This window comes from Hemitrygon akajei, chromosome 8 (assembly GCF_048418815.1).
Source record: "Hemitrygon akajei chromosome 8, sHemAka1.3, whole genome shotgun sequence".
NCBI classification, from domain to species: domain Eukaryota; kingdom Metazoa; phylum Chordata; class Chondrichthyes; order Myliobatiformes; family Dasyatidae; genus Hemitrygon; species Hemitrygon akajei.
In genome coordinates this window covers 181,072,184-181,091,047 of record NC_133131.1, presented here as the reverse complement: position 1 = coordinate 181,091,047, position 18,864 = coordinate 181,072,184, and the positions used below count along the sequence as shown (strand labels likewise).

At 48.6% G+C, this 18,864-nt stretch overlaps 1 protein-coding gene across 15 annotated transcripts in view; it reads left to right on the top strand.

The window, feature by feature from the left end:
- LOC140732488 (plectin-like) overlaps positions 1 to 18,864 on the top strand; it is a 384,936-nt gene that overhangs the window by 240,003 nt on the left and 126,069 nt on the right. For all 15 annotated transcript variants that reach the window (XM_073055248.1, XM_073055247.1, XM_073055243.1 and 12 more), the window contains 3 exons: positions 600 to 761; positions 985 to 1,089; positions 14,329 to 14,424. In XM_073055248.1, coding sequence (XP_072911349.1) covers positions 600 to 761; positions 985 to 1,089; positions 14,329 to 14,424 — 363 coding nt within the window. The remainder of the gene's footprint in view (positions 1 to 599; positions 762 to 984; positions 1,090 to 14,328; positions 14,425 to 18,864) is intronic.

Here is an 18,864-nt window from a genome sequence, read left to right as displayed (position 1 = left end):
CAGGACACACGCCCCTTCCAATACACACCAGAGCCCCCCCACACACAAACCAGTCACACAACCCCATCCAACATAAACTGGACACACACCCCTACCAACACAACTCAGACACGCACCCCCCCAACACAAACTGGGCAACGCAACCCTCCCAACACAAACTCGACTTGCACCCTTCCCAACACAAACCGGGCACACACCCCTCCCAACACAAACCAGGCAACGCAACCCTCCCAACACAAACTGGGCACGCATCCTTCCCAACACAAACCAGACATGCACCTTTCCCAACACAAACTGGGCACACACCCCTCCCAACACAAACCGGGCAACGCAACCCTCCCAACACAAACTGGGCACGCACCTTTCCCAACACAAACTGGATACACACCCCTCCCAACACAAACCGGGCACACACCCCTCCCAACACAAACCGGGCACACGCCCCCACCCTAACATAAAACCACCGTTCAGTTCCCCACAGCAGGTGTACACCTTAGCTCCACACTGCATTTCAACCCAAAATCTCGCTCCCTTCTACACCCTGGCCCAGTCTAACCCACATGCACCTGTATCACTCACCAACTCTGGTTTCTCACCAGAACTCCTCCAAGTCACGCCTGCGTCACCTAGAGAGCCTCAACACATTTGTTTCCATGGCGACCAAGGAGCTGATGTGGCTCAACGACAAGGAGGAGGAGGAGGTGAAGTACGACTGGAGTGAGCGCAACACCAACATAGCTGCCAAGAAGGACAACTACTCGGTATGGGAGTGACAGGGGCAACCACCTGTCTCAGTGTGACTGTTGATGTGAACTTTGGGTGCCAATGTGAGTGTGTGTGTGATTTCTATGGGTGCAAGTCAGTGGGTGCCGTATCAGTAGGTGTGAGCTCTGTGACTGCAAGCTCTCTGCGGGTGCCACTTCCATGGATACGATCTCGGTGGTTGTGAGTTTCACGGGTGAATTTACACACTGTGTTTCGTAGGGCCTGATGAAGGAGCTGGAGTCCAGGGAGAGGAAGGTGAGCTCCATCCAAAACATGGGAGAGAAGCTGCTGAGAGATGGACATCCAGCCAAGCAGACAATCGATGTAAGCTGTTAACCCTCACCCCACTTTCCTTTTCTCCTTTAGGTTGTCCCTCTCTGTTCACAGTCCCTTACTCCATTCCATTGTTCCCTCACCCCCTTCCACTGTTCACTGTCCAAAACGTCTATTCCACTGTTCCCTCATCCTGTTCCACTGTTCCCTCACCCCATTCCACTGTCCCCTCACCCCGTTCCACTGTCCCCTCACCCCGTTCCACTGTCCACAACCTCCGTTCCACTGTCCCCTCACCCCCTTCCACTGTTCACTGTCCACAGCCTCCATTCCACTGTTTCCTCACTCTGTCCCACTGTCCACAACCTCCGTTCCACTGTCCAAAACGTCTATTCCACTGTTCCTTCACCCCATTCCACTGTTCCCTCACCCCGTTCCACTGTCCCCTCACCCCGTTCCACTGTCCACAACCTCCGTTGCACTGTTCCCTCATCCTGTTCCACTGTTCACTGTCGACAACCTCCATTCCACTGTTTCCTCACTCTGTCCCACTGTCCACAACCTCCGTTCCACTGTCCAAAACGTCTATTCCACTGTTCCCTCACCCCATTCCACTGTTCCCTCACCCCGTTCCACTGTCCCCTCACCCCGTTCCACTGTCCACAACCTCCGTTCCACTGTTCCCTCATCCCCTTCCACTGTTCACTGTCGACAACCTCCATTCCACTGTTTCCTCACTCCGTCCCACTGTCCACAACCTCCGTTCCACTGTCCAAAACGTCTATTCCACTGTTCCTTCACCCCATTCCACTGTTCCCTCACCCCGTTCCACTGTCCCCTCACCCCGTTCCACTGTCCACAACCTCCGTTGCACTGTTCCCTCATCCTGTTCCACTGTTCACTGTCGACAACCTCCATTCCACTGTTTCCTCACTCTGTCCCACTGTCCACAACCTCCGTTCCACTGTCCAAAACGTCTATTCCACTGTTCCCTCACCCCATTCCACTGTTCCCTCACCCCGTTCCACTGTCCCCTCACCCCGTTCCACTGTCCACAACCTCCGTTCCACTGTTCCCTCATCCCCTTCCACTGTTCACTGTCGACAACCTCCATTCCACTGTTTCCTCACTCCGTCCCACTGTCCACAACCTCCATTCCACTGTTTCCTCACTCCGTCCCACTGTCCACAACCTCTGTTCCACTGTCCAAAACGTCTATTCCACTGTTCCCTCATCCTGTTCCACTGTTCCCTCACCCCATTCCACTGTCCCCTCACCCCGTTCCACTGTCCCCTCACCCCGTCCCACTGTCCACAACCTCCGTTCCACTGTCCAAAACGTCTATTCCACTGTTCCCTCACCCCATTCCACTGTTCCCTCACCCCGTTCCACTGTCCCCTCACCCCGTTCCACTGTCCACAACCTCCGTTCCACTGTTCCCTCACCCCCTTCCACTGTTCACTGTCGACAACCTCCATTCCACTGTTTCCTCACTCCGTCCCACTGTCCACAACCTCCATTCCACTGTTTCCTCACTCCGTCCCACTGTCCACAACCTCCATTCCACTGTTTCCTCACTCCGTCCCACTGTCCACAACCTCCATTCCACTGTTTCCTCACTCCGTCCCACTGTCCACAACCTCCATTCCACTGTTTCCTCACTCCGTCCCACTGTCCACAACCTCTGTTCCACTGTCCAAAACGTCTATTCCACTGTTCCCTCATCCTGTTCCACTGTTCCCTCACCCCATTCCACTGTCCCCTCACCCCGTTCCACTGTCCACAACCTCCGTTCCACTGTCCCCTCATCCTGTTCCACTGTTCCCTCACCCCGTTCCACTGTCCCCTCACCCCGTTCCACTGTCCACAACCTCCGTTCCACTGTTCCCTCACCCCCTTCCACTGTTCACTGTCCACAACCTCCATTCCACTGTTTCCTCACTCCGTCCCACTGTCCACAACCTCTGTTCCACTGTCCAAAACGTCTATTCCACTGTTCCCTCATCCTGTTCCACTGTTCCCTCACCCCATTCCACTGTCCCCTCACCCCATTCCACTGTCCCCTCACCCCGTTCCACTGTCCACAACCTCCATTCCACTGTCCCCTCACCCCGTTCCACTGTCCAAAACCTCTATTCCACTGTCCCCTCATCCTGTTCCACTGTTCCCTCACCCTGTTCCACTGTCCACAACCTCCGTTCCACTGTTCCTTCACCACGTTCCACTGTTCCCTCCCTCCATTCCACTGTTCCTTCCCTCCATTCCACTGTCCCCTCACCCCATTCCACTGTCCCCTCACCTCGTTCCACTGTCCACAACCTCCGTTCCACTGTCCCCTCACCCCGTTCCACTGTCCAAAACCTCTATTCCACTGTTCCCTCATCCTGTTCCACTGTTCCCTCACCCCGTTCCACTATCCCCTCACTCCAGTCCAGTGTCCCCTCCCTCAGGTCCAGTGTCCCCTCTTTCTTTTCCTCTGTCCCTCTGTGTGTTGAACTGTCTCCTCTGTCCGTTCGAGAAGACCATATGATATAGAAACAGAATTAGGCCATTTGGCTCATCGAGTCTGCTCCACCATTTAATCATGGTTGATCCAATTTTCCTCTCAGCCCCAAACTCCTGTCTTCTCTCCGTATCCCTTCATGCTGTGATCAGTCAAGGAGCTATCAAACTCTGTCTAACATAACCATGGCCTGCACAGCTGCATGTAGCAAAGAATTCCACAGATTCACTACTCTGTGGCTACAGAAATCCTTTCTCTTCTCCATTGTAAAAGGATGCCCCTCCATTCTGAGACTGTGTGCTCTGGCCTTAGACTCTCCCAGCATAGGAAACATACTCTCTACATCCATTCTATCAAGGCCTTTCACTAGTCAATAGGTTTCATTTCGTTCTCCCCTCATTTGTCTGAATTCCAGTGAATACAGGCCCAAAGCCATCAAACAGTCTTCATATGACCAGCCATTCAATCCTGGAATCATTTTCATGAACCTCCTTTGAACCCTCTCCAGTTTTAGCACATCCTGTCTAAGATAAGGGACCTAAAACTGCTCGCAATACTTCAAGTGAAGTCTCACCAGTGCTTTATAAAGTCTCAACATTACGTTCTTGCTTTTATATTCTAGTCCTCTTGAAATGAATGCTAACATTGCATTTGCCTTCCCCGCCACAGACTCAACCTGCAAATTAACCTTTAGGAAATCCTGCACAAGGACTCCCAAGTCCCTTTGTACCTTAGTTTTTTGTATTTTCTCTCCATTAAGAAAATAATCAACCCTTGCATTTCTTTTACCAAAGTGTTTGACCATTCACTTCCCAACACTGTATTCCATCTGCCATTTCTTTGCCATTTTCCTAATCTGTCTATCCTTTTGTAGCTTCCCGATTTCCTCAAAACTACATGCCCCTCCATCTTGTCTTCTCTTGTCTGCAAACTTTGCAACAAAGCCGTCAATTCCATCATCGAAATCATTGACATACAACATAAAAAGAATCGGTTCCAACACAGACCCCTGTGGAACATGACTGGTCACTGGCAGCCAACCAGAAAAAGCTCCTTTTATTCCCACTCTTTGTCTCCTGCCAATCAGCCACTGCTTTATCCATGAGTGAGTCTTACTTCAGTGGTGGGCAAGTGTGAGTTTTACTTCAATGGAGGGTAAATGTTGGAGAAGATCCTGAGAGGCAGGATTTATGAGCATTTGGAGAGACATAATCTGATTAAGAATAGTCAGATCATGGTTTTGTCAAGGGCAGGTCAAGCCTTACAAGCCTGATTGAATTCTTTGAGGATGTAACAAAATCCATTGATGAAGGTAGAACAGTGTATGTAGTTTATATGATTTCAGTAAGGCATTTGATAAGGTTCCCCATGCAAGGCTCATTCAGAAAATAAGGAGGCATGGGATCCAGGAGACCTTGCTTTGTAGATCCAGAATTGGCTTGCCCACAGAAAGCAAAGGGTGGTTGTAGATGGTTCATATTCTGCATGGAGGATAATGACCAGTGGTGTTCTGCAGGGACCTGTTCTGGGACCCCTTCTCTTTGTGTTTTTTATAAATGATGTGGATGAGGAAGTAAAAGGGTGGGTTAGTAAGTTTACTGATGACACAAAAATAAGGATTATTGTGGATAGTCTAGAGGGTTGTCAGAGGTTACAGCGGGATATCAATAGGATGCTGAACTGGGCTGAGATGTGGCAGATGGAGTTCAACCCAGATAAGTCTGAAGTGGCTCATTTTGGTAGGTCAAATTTGAAGACAATATAATAATGGTAAGACTCTTGGCAGTGTGGAGGATCAATAAGGTTTTGGAGTCCGTGTCGATGGGACACTCAAAGCTGCTGTGCAGGTTGACAGTGTTGTTAATAAGGTGTATGATGTGATGGCCTTCGTCAACTGTGGGATTGAGTTCAAGATCCATGAGGTGATGTTTGTTAGACCCCACTTGGAGTACTGTGTTCAATTCTGGTCACCTCACTACAGGAAGGATGCTGATACTATAGAGAGAGTGCAGAGGAGATTTACAAGAATGTTGCCTGGATTGGGGAGCATGCCTTACAAGAATAGGTTGAGCAAACTTGGCCTTTTCTCCTTGGAGTGACAGAGGATGAGAGGTGACCTGATAGAGGTGTTTAAGATGATGAGAGGCATTGATCATGTGGATAATCAGAGGCTTTTAGTAGGGCTGAAATGGCTAACATGAGAGGGCACAGTTTTAAGGTACAAGGAGGATGTCAGAGGTAATTTTTTCACACAGAGAGTGGTGGGTGCGTGGAATGCACTGCCAGCGATGGTAGTAGAGGTGGATACAATAGGGTCTTTTAAGAGACCCTTAGATAGGTAACTGGAGTTAAGAAAAATAGCGGGCTATGTGGTAGGGAAATTGTAGGCAATTTCTAGAGTTGGTTACATGGTCGGCACAACATTGTGGGCCAAAAGGCCTGTAATGCGCTGTAGATTTCTATTTTCTTGTTCATGCTAGAATCTTTCCTGTAATACGCATGCTCATAGCTTGTTAAGCAGCCTCATATGTGGCACCCTGTCAAAGGCCTTCTGAACATCCAACTGCACAACATGAACAGTGAAGACATGCAAAATATTTATTCAGTTTGTCCTCTACTGCTACCTATCGAGCATCGTTTAACAGCAGTCCGATATCCACTCTCATCTCTCTTTTACACTTTATGTATCTGAAGAAATATTTAGTATCCTCTTTAATATTATTGGTTGGCTTACTTTTGTATTTCATCTTTACCTTCTGAGTACCTTTTTTAGTTGCCTTCTGCTGGTTTTTAAAAGCTTCCCAATGTAATAGGAAGGTGAGAGTTGATATTGGACCACTGGAAAATGATGCTGGTAAGATAGTAATGGGGGACAAAGAAATGGCAGATGAACTTAAAAAGTATTTTGCTTCGGTCTTTACTGTGGAAGACACTAGCTAGAAACATAGAAAACCTACGGCACAATGCAGGTCCTTCGGCCCACAATGCTGTGCTGAACATGTACTTACTTTAGAAATTACCTAGGATTACCCATAGCCCTCTATTTTTCTAAGCTGCATGTACCTATCCAAGAGTCTCTTAAAAGACCCTATCGTATCCACCTCCACCACCGTCACTGGCAACTCATTCCACGCACTTACCACTCTCTGCGTAAAAGAATACAAGACCATAAGACATAGGAGCATAATGAGGCCATTCAGCCCATCGAGTCTACTCTGCCATTTCATCATGTCTGATCACTCTCTCCATTCCACTGCCCCCTCTCTCCATTCCACTGTCCCCTCTCTCTGTTCTACTGTCCCCTCTCTCCATTCTACTGTTCTCTCTCTCTGTCCATTCCACTTCCCTCTCTCCATTCTACTGACCTCTCTCTACTGTTCACTCTCTCCATTCCACTGCCCCCTCTCTCTGTTCTACTGCCTCCTCCATTCTACTGTCCCCTCTCTCTGTTCTACTGTTCTCTCTCTCTCTCTCTATTCCACTTCCCTCTCTCCATTCTACTGTTACCCCTCTCCATTCCACTGACCCCTCTCACCATTCCACTGTAACTTACTCTGTTCCACTGAACCCTTTCTCCGTTCCACTGACCTCTATCTCCATTCAACTGAACCCTTTCTCTGTTCCACTAACCTGTATCTCTATTCAACTGACCTCTCTCTCCATTCCACTGACCTCTCTCCATTCAACTGACCTTTCTCTCGGTTCCACTGAACCTTCTCTACATTCCACTGAACCCTCTCTCCGTTCCAATGTCCCCTCTCTCCATTCCATTGTCTCCTCTTTCTATTCCACTGCCCCTCTCTCCATTCCATTGCCCTCTCTCTCCATTCCACTGCCCTCGCTCTCCATTCCACTGACCTCTTTCCGTTCCACTGCCCTCTCTCTCTGTTCCACTGAACCCTCTCTGCATTCCACTGAACCCTTTCTCCGTTCCACTGTATCCACACCATTCCACTGTACTAGACAAATGACATTAAATTAAAATGTTTTAATCTCTGTCAATGATGCACTAATCCCTCGTGGAGCCCAATGGTCTCGGGATGCCTCTGTGGATGTCATGATGTCCCTCTCAATGGTTACCCAGGCACAGACATACTCCCTAAACATTGCCAAGGAGTTTGCCTGGGGAGATCTCCCCCAAACCATTTTCAGGACCTATGGACAGTTGTTTTTACCAGCCCCAGGAGCAAATTGATAAGGACATCCTCATCCTTCCATACCCCTCTCCTTACTGGATGACCGTATATAAATAGGGTGAGGGTATGCAGCCCACGCAGATACACAAAAAGGGGCTGCAGCATTACACATTCCATGTACATGTGGTACATGGTCTCCTCCAACCCGCAGAAATAACATGCAGCTGATTCGTGTACAAACTAAGGAACTTATTACAGGGCACCGCTCTATGCAGCAGCCTCCACTCCACGTCCCTAAGCTACATGGGAAGAATTCTCTCATAAAGGGACTTCCATTGGAGACCAACCTCACCTCCAGGTGGAAAGACAGCTTGCCACGGCATGTTGGGACGGTGGACAAGGGCAAGGAAGTGGAAGGTGTGGAGCAGCAGCCCATACAGATACCTCCTACTTGCATCTCTGAATGGGATTGTAGGTGTCGATGAGAGACAACTCAAATTATGTGGGCTGTGCTCCTGATGAGATTGTTGGCCTGAACCCAACAAGCATCTCCGACGGTGCAGAGGTGGGCCCAGCTGAGGTCGTTCCACACACCTGAGCCATACCCACATCCGTTGAGGTAGGGCAGGAGTCACTCAGAGAAGGGGATTCCTGGTCCAAGGCAACCATGTTCCAAACTCTCAGTAGGTCCTGATAGAAGCCAGGCAGACTCTGCAAAGCAGCATAGCTGACACCCACCGGTAATAGCTGCATCTATTCATGAAGAGAACAGCACCTTCGGAGAAAGTACATCACCAACATGTGCCACCTGAAACGGTGCTTGACGTACAGGAATATCTGCAGGGTCCTGAGGCAGAGAGCTGCCAGCCGCATATGGACACACACCAGTAACTGTCCGCCCTCTCCCATTGGGAGATTCAAGACCGCTGCGGAGACCCAGTGTTTCCTGTGACCCCAGAAGAAGTCCACTACCTCTGCATTCTTGTGACAAAGGGGGCAGGAGGGGCCAAGGTGACCATCCAGTACCACAAGAAGGAGGCCATCCTGCCTCGATAGGAAAAGACCCTGGAAGGCCTGACCAACGCCCCAGCCGGGCCATGACTTTGGTCTATCAGGTCCTGCCAGTTCGCCAGCCAGGTGTCCCCAGAAGGTCTCAGGTAGACTCCCAGATAGAGGAGATGCCTGGTGCTCCACTCAAAAGCCCTCATCTCCTGTGGTAGGGAGTCCACCCGCCACTGACCCACTAAGAGTCTGGAACATTTCACCCAGTTGATCCTAGCGGAGGACGCTGCAGAAAAGACTTCCTGGCATTCGTGCATCCTCCGCAGGTCACTGGGATCTGTCACCATCAGGAGCATGTAGTTGGCATAGGCAGAGAGGACGAACTCCATGTCCAGTTTGCGTAGAACCAGACCCGTCAGTCTCCGCTGTAAAAGGCACAGGAATGCTTCTGGCCGTCATAGGGAACCCCCGATGTACTCCTCTTCTGAAGGGAATGGGCGCTGTCAATGATCCATTGACCTAAACAAGGCACTCTGCGGCAGGGTTTAGGAGCCTAACTCAGCTTACAAAGTGTGTTCCAAGCTCAAATGTCTGCAGAGTGTCCACCAGGAAACTGTGGTCTACCCAGTCAAGTGCCTTCTCTTGGTGAAGAGAGAGAAACTCTACTCGGGACCCAGTTTCCTAGAGCAGGTGGATCAGGTCCTGGACTAGGTGGACATTGTCCTGAATAGACCAACCTGGGACTGTCCCGTCTCTCCGTTCCACTCTCTTCTCTCTGTTCCACTGATCTCCTGTCTATTCTACTATCCACTCCATCCATTCCACTGGCCACTTCCTCTGTTCCACCATCTTCTGTTTATTTTGCCTTCTCTGCCTGTCCATTCCATCACCCCATCTCCCCATTCCCTTCTCCTTTCTGTTCGTTCTGCTATCCCCTCTGTTCATTCTGCCATCCCTCTCTACGTTCCACTGTCCTCTCCATTCCACTGTCTCCTCCCAAATTACCGCCATCCCCCTCTCTCTGTTCCGCTGTCCCCTCTCTCTGTTCCACTGTCCCTCTCTCCGTACTGCCATCTATTTGTCCATCCATTCCACCGTCCTCTTCCCTTTCCACCATCCCGCTCTCTGTTCCACTGTTCTCTCTCCCGGTTCCACCATCCCTCTCGGCACGGACTAGAAGGGCCGAGATGGCCTGTTTCCGTGCTGTAATTGTTATATGGTTATATTGGGAGGCAGATTTTGGAAAGGTGCAAAAATAACAGGGTTGTTATCATGGGTGACTTTAACTTCCCTAATATTGATTGGCACTTGATTAGTTCCAAGAGTTTAGATGGGGCAGAGTTTGTTAAATGTGCCCAGGATGGATTCCTGTCACAGTATGTTGACAGACCAACTAGGGGGAATGCCATACTAGATCTAGTATTAGGTAACGAACTGGGTCAGGTCACAGATCTGTCAGTGGGTGAGCATCTGGGGGACAGTGATCACCGCTCCCCGGCCTTTAGCATTATCGTGGAAAAGGATAGAATCATTGAGGACAGGAAAATTTTTAGTTGGGGAAGGGCAAATTATGAGGCTGTAAGGCTAGAACTTGCGGGTGTGAATTGGGATGATGTTTTTGCAGGGAAATGTACTATGGACATGTGGTCGATGTTTAAGGATCTCTTGCAGGATGTTAGGGATAAATTTGTCCAGGTGAGGAAGATAAAGAACGGTAGGGTGAAGGAACCATGGGTGACAAGTGAGGTGGAAAATCTAGTCAGGTGGAAGAAGGCAGCATACATGAGGTTTAGGAAGCAGGGATCAGTTGGGTCTATTGAGGAATATAGGGTAGCAAGAAAGGAGCTTAAGAAGGGGCTGAGAAGAGCAAGAAGGGGGCACGAGAAGTCCTTGGCGAGTAGGGTAAAGGAAAACCCCAAGGCATTCCTCAATTACGTGAAAAACAAAAGGATGACAGGAGTGAAGGTAGGACCGATTAGAGATAAAAGTGGGAAGATGTGCCTGGAGGCTGTGGAAGTGAGCGAGGTCCTGAATAAATACTTCTCTTCGGTATTCACCAACGAGAGGAAACTTGATGACAGTGAGGGCAATATGAGTGAGGTTGATGTTCTGGTGCATGTTTATATTAAGGGAGAGGAGGTGTTGGAGTTGTTAAAATACATTAGGACGGATAAGTCCCTGGGGCCTGATGGAATATTCCCCAGGCTGCTCCACGAGGCGAGGGAAGAGATTGCTGAGCCTTGGGCTAGGATCTTTATGTCCTCGTTGTCCATGGGAATGGTACCGGAGGATTGGAGGGAGGCGAATGTTGTCCCCTTGTTCAAAAAAGGTAGTAGGGATAGTTCGGGTAATTATAGACCAGTGAGCCTTACGTCTGTGGTGGGAAAGCTGTTGGAAAAGATTCTTAGAGATAGGATCTATGGGCATTTAGAGAATCATGGTCTGATCAGGGACAGTCAGCATGGCTTTGTGAAGGGCAGATCATGTGTAACAAGACTGATAGAGTTATAAAACTCTAGTTAGGCCACACTTGGAGTACTGTGTCCATTTCTGGTCACCTCACTATAGGAAGGATGTGGAAGCATTGGAAAGGGTACAGAGGAGACTTACCAGGATGCTGCCTGATTTAGAGAGTATGCATTATGATCAGATATTAAGGGAGCTAGGGCTTTACTCTTTGGAGAGAAGGAGGATGAGAGGAGACATGATAGAGGTGTACAAGATATTAAAAGGAATAGATAGAGTGGACAGCCAGCGCCTCTTCCCCAGGGCACCACTGCTCAGTACAAGAGGACATGGCTTCAAGGTAAGGGGAGGGAAGTTCAAGGGGGATATTAGAGGAAGGTTTTTCACTCAGAGAGTTGTTGGTGCATGGAATGCACTGCCTGAGTCAGTGGTGGAGGCAGATACACTAGTGAAGTTTAACAGACTACTAGACAGGTATATGGAGGAATTTAAGGTGGGGGGTTATATGGGAGGCAGGGTTTGAGGGTCAGCACAACATTGTGGGCCGAAGGGCTTGTAATGTGCTGTACTATTCTATGTTCTATGTTCTATGACCATTAACCCTGTGCATCAGATTCAATGTCTCCCTGTAGAATTCCTATCTCATTCCTTTATAAATGAAAGAGAACACAAAAGGGAAATCAGGAGGGCTAAAAGAAGGCATGAGGTTGCTAGCCAGGAAGGTGAAGGAGAATCGTAAGAGATTCTACAGATATGTTAAGAGCAAAAGGATTGCAAGGGACAAAATTGGTCCTCTGGAAGATCAGAATGGTAATATATGCGTGGAGCCAAAAGAGATGCGGGGCAGGTTAAATGAATTGTTTGCATCTGTATTTACTTGGGAGATGGACACAGTGTCTGTAGAAGTGAGGTAATGTTGCAATGAAGTCTTGGATCTTATACAGATTACAGAGGGGGAGGTGTTTGCTGTCCTGAGGCAAATTAAGGTGGATAAATTCCCAGGGCCTGACAAGGCATTCCTTCGGATGCTGTAGGAGGCAAGTGCAGAAATTGTAAGAGCCCTGGTAGATGTATTTATAACATCCTTAGAAATGGGTGGGGTGCCAGAGGCTTCGAGATGATTGATGTTTTGTTTAAGAAAGTCTGTAAGAATAACCCAGGGAACTGGAGGCTGATGAGCCTGACATCAGTAGTGGGAAAGATATTGTAAGGAATTCTGAGGGACCAGATGAATAATTATTTGAATAGTCACAGACCGATTAGTGATAGTCAACATGGCTTTGTGCATGGTAGGCTGTGTCGAACCAATCTTTTAGAATTTTACAAGGAAGTTACCAGGAAAGTTAATGTAATAAAGGCAGCTGGGTGTTATCTTCATGACAAAGTCCTGCATGGGATAATTCATCCCACTTGGCATTCAGGATGAATTAGTAAATTGGATTAGACATTGACTTTGTGGAAGAAGTGGTAGTAGAAGACTGGAGGCCTATGACTAGTGGAGTGCCACAGGGATCGGTGTTGGGTCTGTTGTTCTCATCTGTGTAAACAATCTGGTAACCTGAATCAATAAATCAGGTAGTGACACTAAGATTGATGGTGTAGTGGACAGCGAGGAAGGCTGTCAAGTTTGCAGCAGGATCTGGACCAACTGGAAAAATGGGAAAAATGTAGACAAGTGTGAGGTCTTTGGGAGAACAAACCAGGGTAGGTCTTACACAGTGAACTGTACGGCACTGAAGAGAGTGGTAGAACAGGGGGATCTGGGAATACTGATCCATAATTCATTGAAAGTAGTGTCACAGATAGATAGGGTAGTAAATAAAGTTGCCTTCCATATATCAATATATTGAGTGCAGGAGATGGGATGTCATGAAGTTGTCTTAGACATTGGTGAAGTAGTAGGTGAAGTTCTGGTGACTTACCTATAGGAAAGATATCCATAAGGATGTAAGGTTACAGGGAAAATTTACAAGGTATTTGCTGGGACCTGAGTAAGAAGGAAAGATTGAATAGATTAGGACATTATTCTTGGAATGTAGAAGATTGAGAGAAGATTTAATAGAGGGATATAGATAGGGTAGATGCAAGCAGGCTTTTCCCATTGAAGTTGGGTGGGATTAGGACTAGAGGTCATGGGATAAAGGTAAAAGGTGAAATTTTTAGTGGAACATGAGGGGGAGCTTCTTCACTCAGAGGGCGGTGGGAGTCTACAACAAGCCACCAGCACAAGTGGTATATGCGATTTCGATTTCACCATCTTTGCCCTTCTGCTTTGCAGGAATTAGCTGCTGCTGAACTCTTGCTAAACATATTTAAACATCTTCCTATTGCTATCCATTCCTTTCTCTTCAGCTGATGTTTGCTCACCTAGCCAACTTCAATTAGATCATGCCTAATTCCCCCAAAACTGCCCAGTTCAGGGCCCTGTGGCCCTATGAGAAAAGGGCAGGTAGAGATATGATGAGGTAAAGTGGCCAGTCGAAGTGGGGAACCACATTTATTGATCCTCCCTGAGTAGCGTTGTGAGTGAAGATGTTCTATAGGTCAGTTGTGGAGAGCGCCCTCTTCTTTGTGGTGGCGTGTTGGGGAGGAAGCATTAAGAAGAGGGACGCCTCACGTCTTAATAAGCTGGTAAGGAAGGCGGGCTCTGTCGTGGGCAAAGTACTGGAGAGTTTAACATCTGTAGCTGAGCGAAGGGCGCTGAGTAGGCTACGGTCAATTATGGAAAATTCTGAACATCCTCTACATAGCACCATCCAGAGACAGAGAAGCAGTTTCAGCGACAGGTTACTATCGATGCAATGCTCCTCAGACAGGATGAAGAGGTCTATACTCCCCAATGCCATTAGGCTTTACAATTCAACCGCCAGGACTTAAGAACTTTTTAAAAGCTATTATTAATGCTTTTTGAGATAGTGATTTAGATGCATATCATATTTTTTACTGAGTTAAGTATTGTATGTAATTAGTTTTGCTACAACAAGTGTATGGGACATTGGAAAAAAAAGTTGAATTTCCCCATGGGGATGAATAAAGTATCTATCTATCTATCTATCTATCTAAGGTGGCAACCACGTCTGTGGTCAGAGCGGGGGGTGCGGGGAGGCGGGCAGGTAGCAGAGACAAATGGCCTGTTGCTGCTCTCCCATCCTGATCTTTGACACACCTATCTTGTGTTGCCAGGCTTTTATGGCAGCTCTGCAGACGCAGTGGAGTTGGATACTGCAGCTATGCTGCTGCATTGAGGCTCACCTCAAGGAGAACACGGCCTACTTCCAGGTATGTACACTGCTCTCCATAGAGAGGAGGGGTGGGTAAGAGCCATAGTGGATGCCAGCCCATTGTGGATGAGTGGAGGTGAGCCAGAAGAAGAGTTCAGGGGGAAGTTGTCACACTGTGGCTGAGTGGTGATGGGTTGGGGGGGGAATGGGTCTGGCACACTGTGGATGAGTGGTGATGGGTTGGGAGGAGAGGGTCTGGCACACTGGATGAGTGGTGATGGGTTGGGAGGAGAGGGTCTGGCACACTGGATGAGTGGTGATGGATTGAGGGGGAGAGGGTCTGGCACACTGTGGTTGAGTGGTGATGGGTGGGGGAGAGGGTCTGGTACACTGGATGAGTGGTGATGGGTTGTGGGGGGAGAGGGTCTGGTACACTGGATGAGTGGTGATGCATTGGGGGGAGAAGGTCTGGCACACTGTAAATGAGTGGTGATGGGTGGATGAGAGGGTCTGGCACTGTGGATGAGTGGTGATGGATTGGGGGAGAGGGTCTAGCACACTGTGGATGATTGGTGATGGGCTGGGGAAGAGGGTCTGGCACTGTGAATGAGTGGTGATGGGTGGAGGAGAGGGTCTGGCACACTGTGGATGATTGGTGATGGGCTGGGGGGAGAGGGCCTGGCACACTGTGGATGAGTGGTGATGGGCTGGGGGGAGAGGGTCTGGCAAACTGGATGATTGGTGATGGGCTGGGGGGAAAGGGCCTGGCACACTGTGGATGAGTGGTGATGGGCTGGGGAAGAGGGTCTGGCACACTGTGGATGAGTGGTGATGGGCTGGGGGAGAGGGTCTGGCACACTGTGGATGAGTGGTGATGGGTGGAGGAGAGGGTCTGGCACACTGTGGATGAGTGGTGATGGGTGGAGGAGAGGGTCTGGCACACTGTGGATGATTGGTGATGGGCTGGGGGGAGAGGGCCTGGCACACTGGATGATTGGTGATGGATTGGGGGAGAGGGTCTAGCACACTGGATGATTGGTGATGGATTGGGGAAGAGGGTCTAGCACACTGGATGATTGGTGATGGGCTGGGGAAGAGGGCCTGGCACACTGTGGATGAGTGGTGATGGGCTGGGGGGAGAGGGTCCGGCAAACTGGATGATTGGTGATCGGCTGGGGGGAGAGGGCCTGGCACACTGTGGATGAGTGGTGATGGGCTGGGGGAGAGGGTCTGGCACACTGTGGATGAGTGGTGATGGGTGGAGGAGAGGGTCTGGCACACTGTGGATGATTGGTGATGGGCTGGGGGGAGAGGGTCTGGCAAACTGGATGATTGGTGATGGGCTGGGGGGAGAGGGCCTGGCACACTGTGGATGAGTGGTGATGGGCTGGGGGAGAGGGCCTGGCACACTGTGGATGAGTGGTGATGGGCTGGGGGAGAGGGCCTGGCACACTGGATGATTGGTGATGGGCTGGGGAAGAGGGTCTGGCACACTGTGGATGATTGGTGATGGGCTGGGGGAGAGGGTCTGGCACACTGTGGATGAATGGTGATGGGTTGGTGGGAAGAGGGCCTGGCACACTGGATGATTGGTGATGGGCTGGGGAAGAGGGTCTGGCACACTGTGGATGATTGGTGATGGGCTGGGGGAGAGGGTCTGGCACACTGTGGATGAGTGGTGATGGGTTGGTGGGAAGAGGGTCTGGCACACTGGATGAATGGTGATGGGCTGGGGGAAGAGGGTCTGGCACACTGGATGATTGGTGATGGGCTGGGGGAGAGGGTCTGGCACACTGGATGATTGGTGATGGGCTGGGGGAGAGGGTCTGGCACACTGGATGATTGGTGATGGGCTGGGGGAGAGGGTCTGGCACACTGTGGATGAATGGTGATGGATTGGGGGAGAGGGTCTAGCACACTGGATGATTGGTGATGGGCTGAGGGAGAGGGTCTGGCACACTGTGGATGAATGGTGATGGGCTGGGGAAGAGGGTCTGGCACACTGGATGATTGGTGATGGGCTGGGGGAGAGGGTCTGGCACACTGTGGATGAATGGTGATGGATTGGGGAAGAGGGTCTAGCACACTGGATGATTGGTGATGGGCTGGGGGAGAGGGTCTGGCACACTGTGGATGAATGGTGATGGGCTGGGGAAGAGGATCTGGCACACTGTGGATGAGTGGTGATGGGTTGGTGGGGAGAGACTGGGGGGATGGGAGTGGTTGGCATGCTATGGATGAGTGGACATGGGTCAGGTGGAGGTGTCGGGCAGGGGCCAGAGAGAGAGACTGAGGTGAGGTGCTGTGGGAGGGGCCGGCATGCTGTAGATGAGTGGAGATGTATGTGGTGTTTGAGATGGCAGTGGCCAGGCACTCCAGAGTTTGTTGGGATGTCAGGGCAAGTGTTATGTTACTTCTGTTTAAACGTACCATGTGTTATAAACAAACACGTCTTAACCTAGCCATGTGCTGGAACATTCTGGCAGTCCCGTGCATGCTCAGTGCTCTGTTCAATCATGTGCTGGCACATCATTGCACGTGATATCTCCACATCTTCCTTAAAAAGAAAAAAACAATTAACAGTGTTAATCAAAACACATCTATATCAGATAACTGAAACTCTGAAGTTGACTCTTTCTTAAGGTCTTTGTGATTTCTTCTTAACACTGCTCCCTCCTCTGTTTGGAACAAGTATGATCTGGTCTGTGTCCATGTGTTCATTTTATCTTGTATCCTCACTTTGTCTCGTCCTTCAGACAAGCATCTCCTTAGATCAGTCAATTCACGTTCCACTTCCATTTGTAATGAAATACGAACCTTCTTTTCTTCATTTAAGTCACATGTGCTTTCACTTTTTCCTTATACTGTGCCCACTGTGAATGTTCTTGCTCTAGACGGTGATGAAACTGAATCTCATTCTCTCAGTGTCTCTTTCATTATTGCTTGCATTGAAGCAAATTCCTCTTGCCATTGCTTTTTCAAATCATCAATTGCCTTCTGTTTGGTCGTCTCAGACACTGCAGCTACTGCTTTTATATTTTCCGTGTCAGTATTTGCCTCCATGAGCTGGACCTGCAGTTGAGTTACATCACCTTCTGCTGACTGTAATGCAGCATTCTGTCACTTCAGCTCTGTGTCACTATCCGAGACAAACTCTTTTAACCAAATTTAAGTCTTTCACAGGCAGATAAACCTAGAATTGACTGTACATTTTTTGGCATGAACTCAAGTGAAAGTGTATGCATAATATTTTTGTGTGATACCTTTGCCACGCATGTTCCTTTAATTGGAATGTCTAACTTAGGTCTTGGCTTTAAAGCGTTAAACTCAGATTCTCCAAGAACATTTACTTGCGCTCCAGTATTAAGTTTAAACAGAATATTGTTTTGATTCACTTGCAACGGAATAGTCCAGTCATTCTTATTTTGTTTATTTTCACAAAGTGCATCTATATAAAATTCCGCATGTTCATCTTCAATCACAGCATTTACTTGTTTCATTTTATTTTCCTTCTTTCTACTTTTACAACAGCATGAAAAATGATTAATCTTACCGCAGCCATTGCAAATTTTGCCTTATGTGGGACACTGATTTGGACAAAGTTCCAGTGCACAGTGATCACATGACTTTTTTTTCAAATGCTGTCTTGCTCTCTGTCAGTTTTGTCGATGTATTATTGTATTTCTTGATATATTTGCGCTCTTTTACAGCACTTACATTGCAGTTTTCAACAAAAAGCTCTTCAGCCTGTAACATCACAGTCTCAGAAGCTTTGCAAAGTGCCAAAGCTTTTTCAAAATTTAAATCTTGCTCTCTCAACAGCCTTTCTCTCAGAGCATTATCTTGAATGCCACAAACAATTCTATCTTTAATGAGAGCAAGTGAGCAATCCAAACTCACATTCTACTACACTTTCTTAACTCAGTATCATACTGATCAATTGTTTCAGCAACTCTCTGCACACATGTGAAGAATTTATATAGCTTATATGTTAAATTACGCTTAGAACATAGAACACAGAGTAGTACAGCACATTACAGGCCCTTCGGCCCACAATGTTGTGCCGACCCTCAAACCTTGCCTCCCATATAACCCCCCCCACCTTAAATTCCTCCATATACCTGTCTAGTCACTTCACTAGTGTATCTGCCTCCACTACTGACTGAAGCAGTGCATTCCATGCATTAACCACACTCTGAGTGAAAAACCTTCCTCTAATATCCCCCTTGAACTTCCCTCCCCTTACCTTAAAGCCATGTCCTCTTGTACTGAGCAGTGGTGCCCTGGGGAAGAGGTGCTGGCTGTCCACTCTGTTTGTTCCTCTTAATATCTTGTACACCTCTATCATGTCTCCTTTCATCCTCCTTCTCTCCAAAGAGTAAAGCCCTAGCTCCCTTAATCCCTGATCATAATCCATATTTTCTAAGCCAGGCAGCATCCTGGTAAATCTCCTCTGTATACAAAATACTTAGGTATACAAAATGCTTCAAATCTGTCC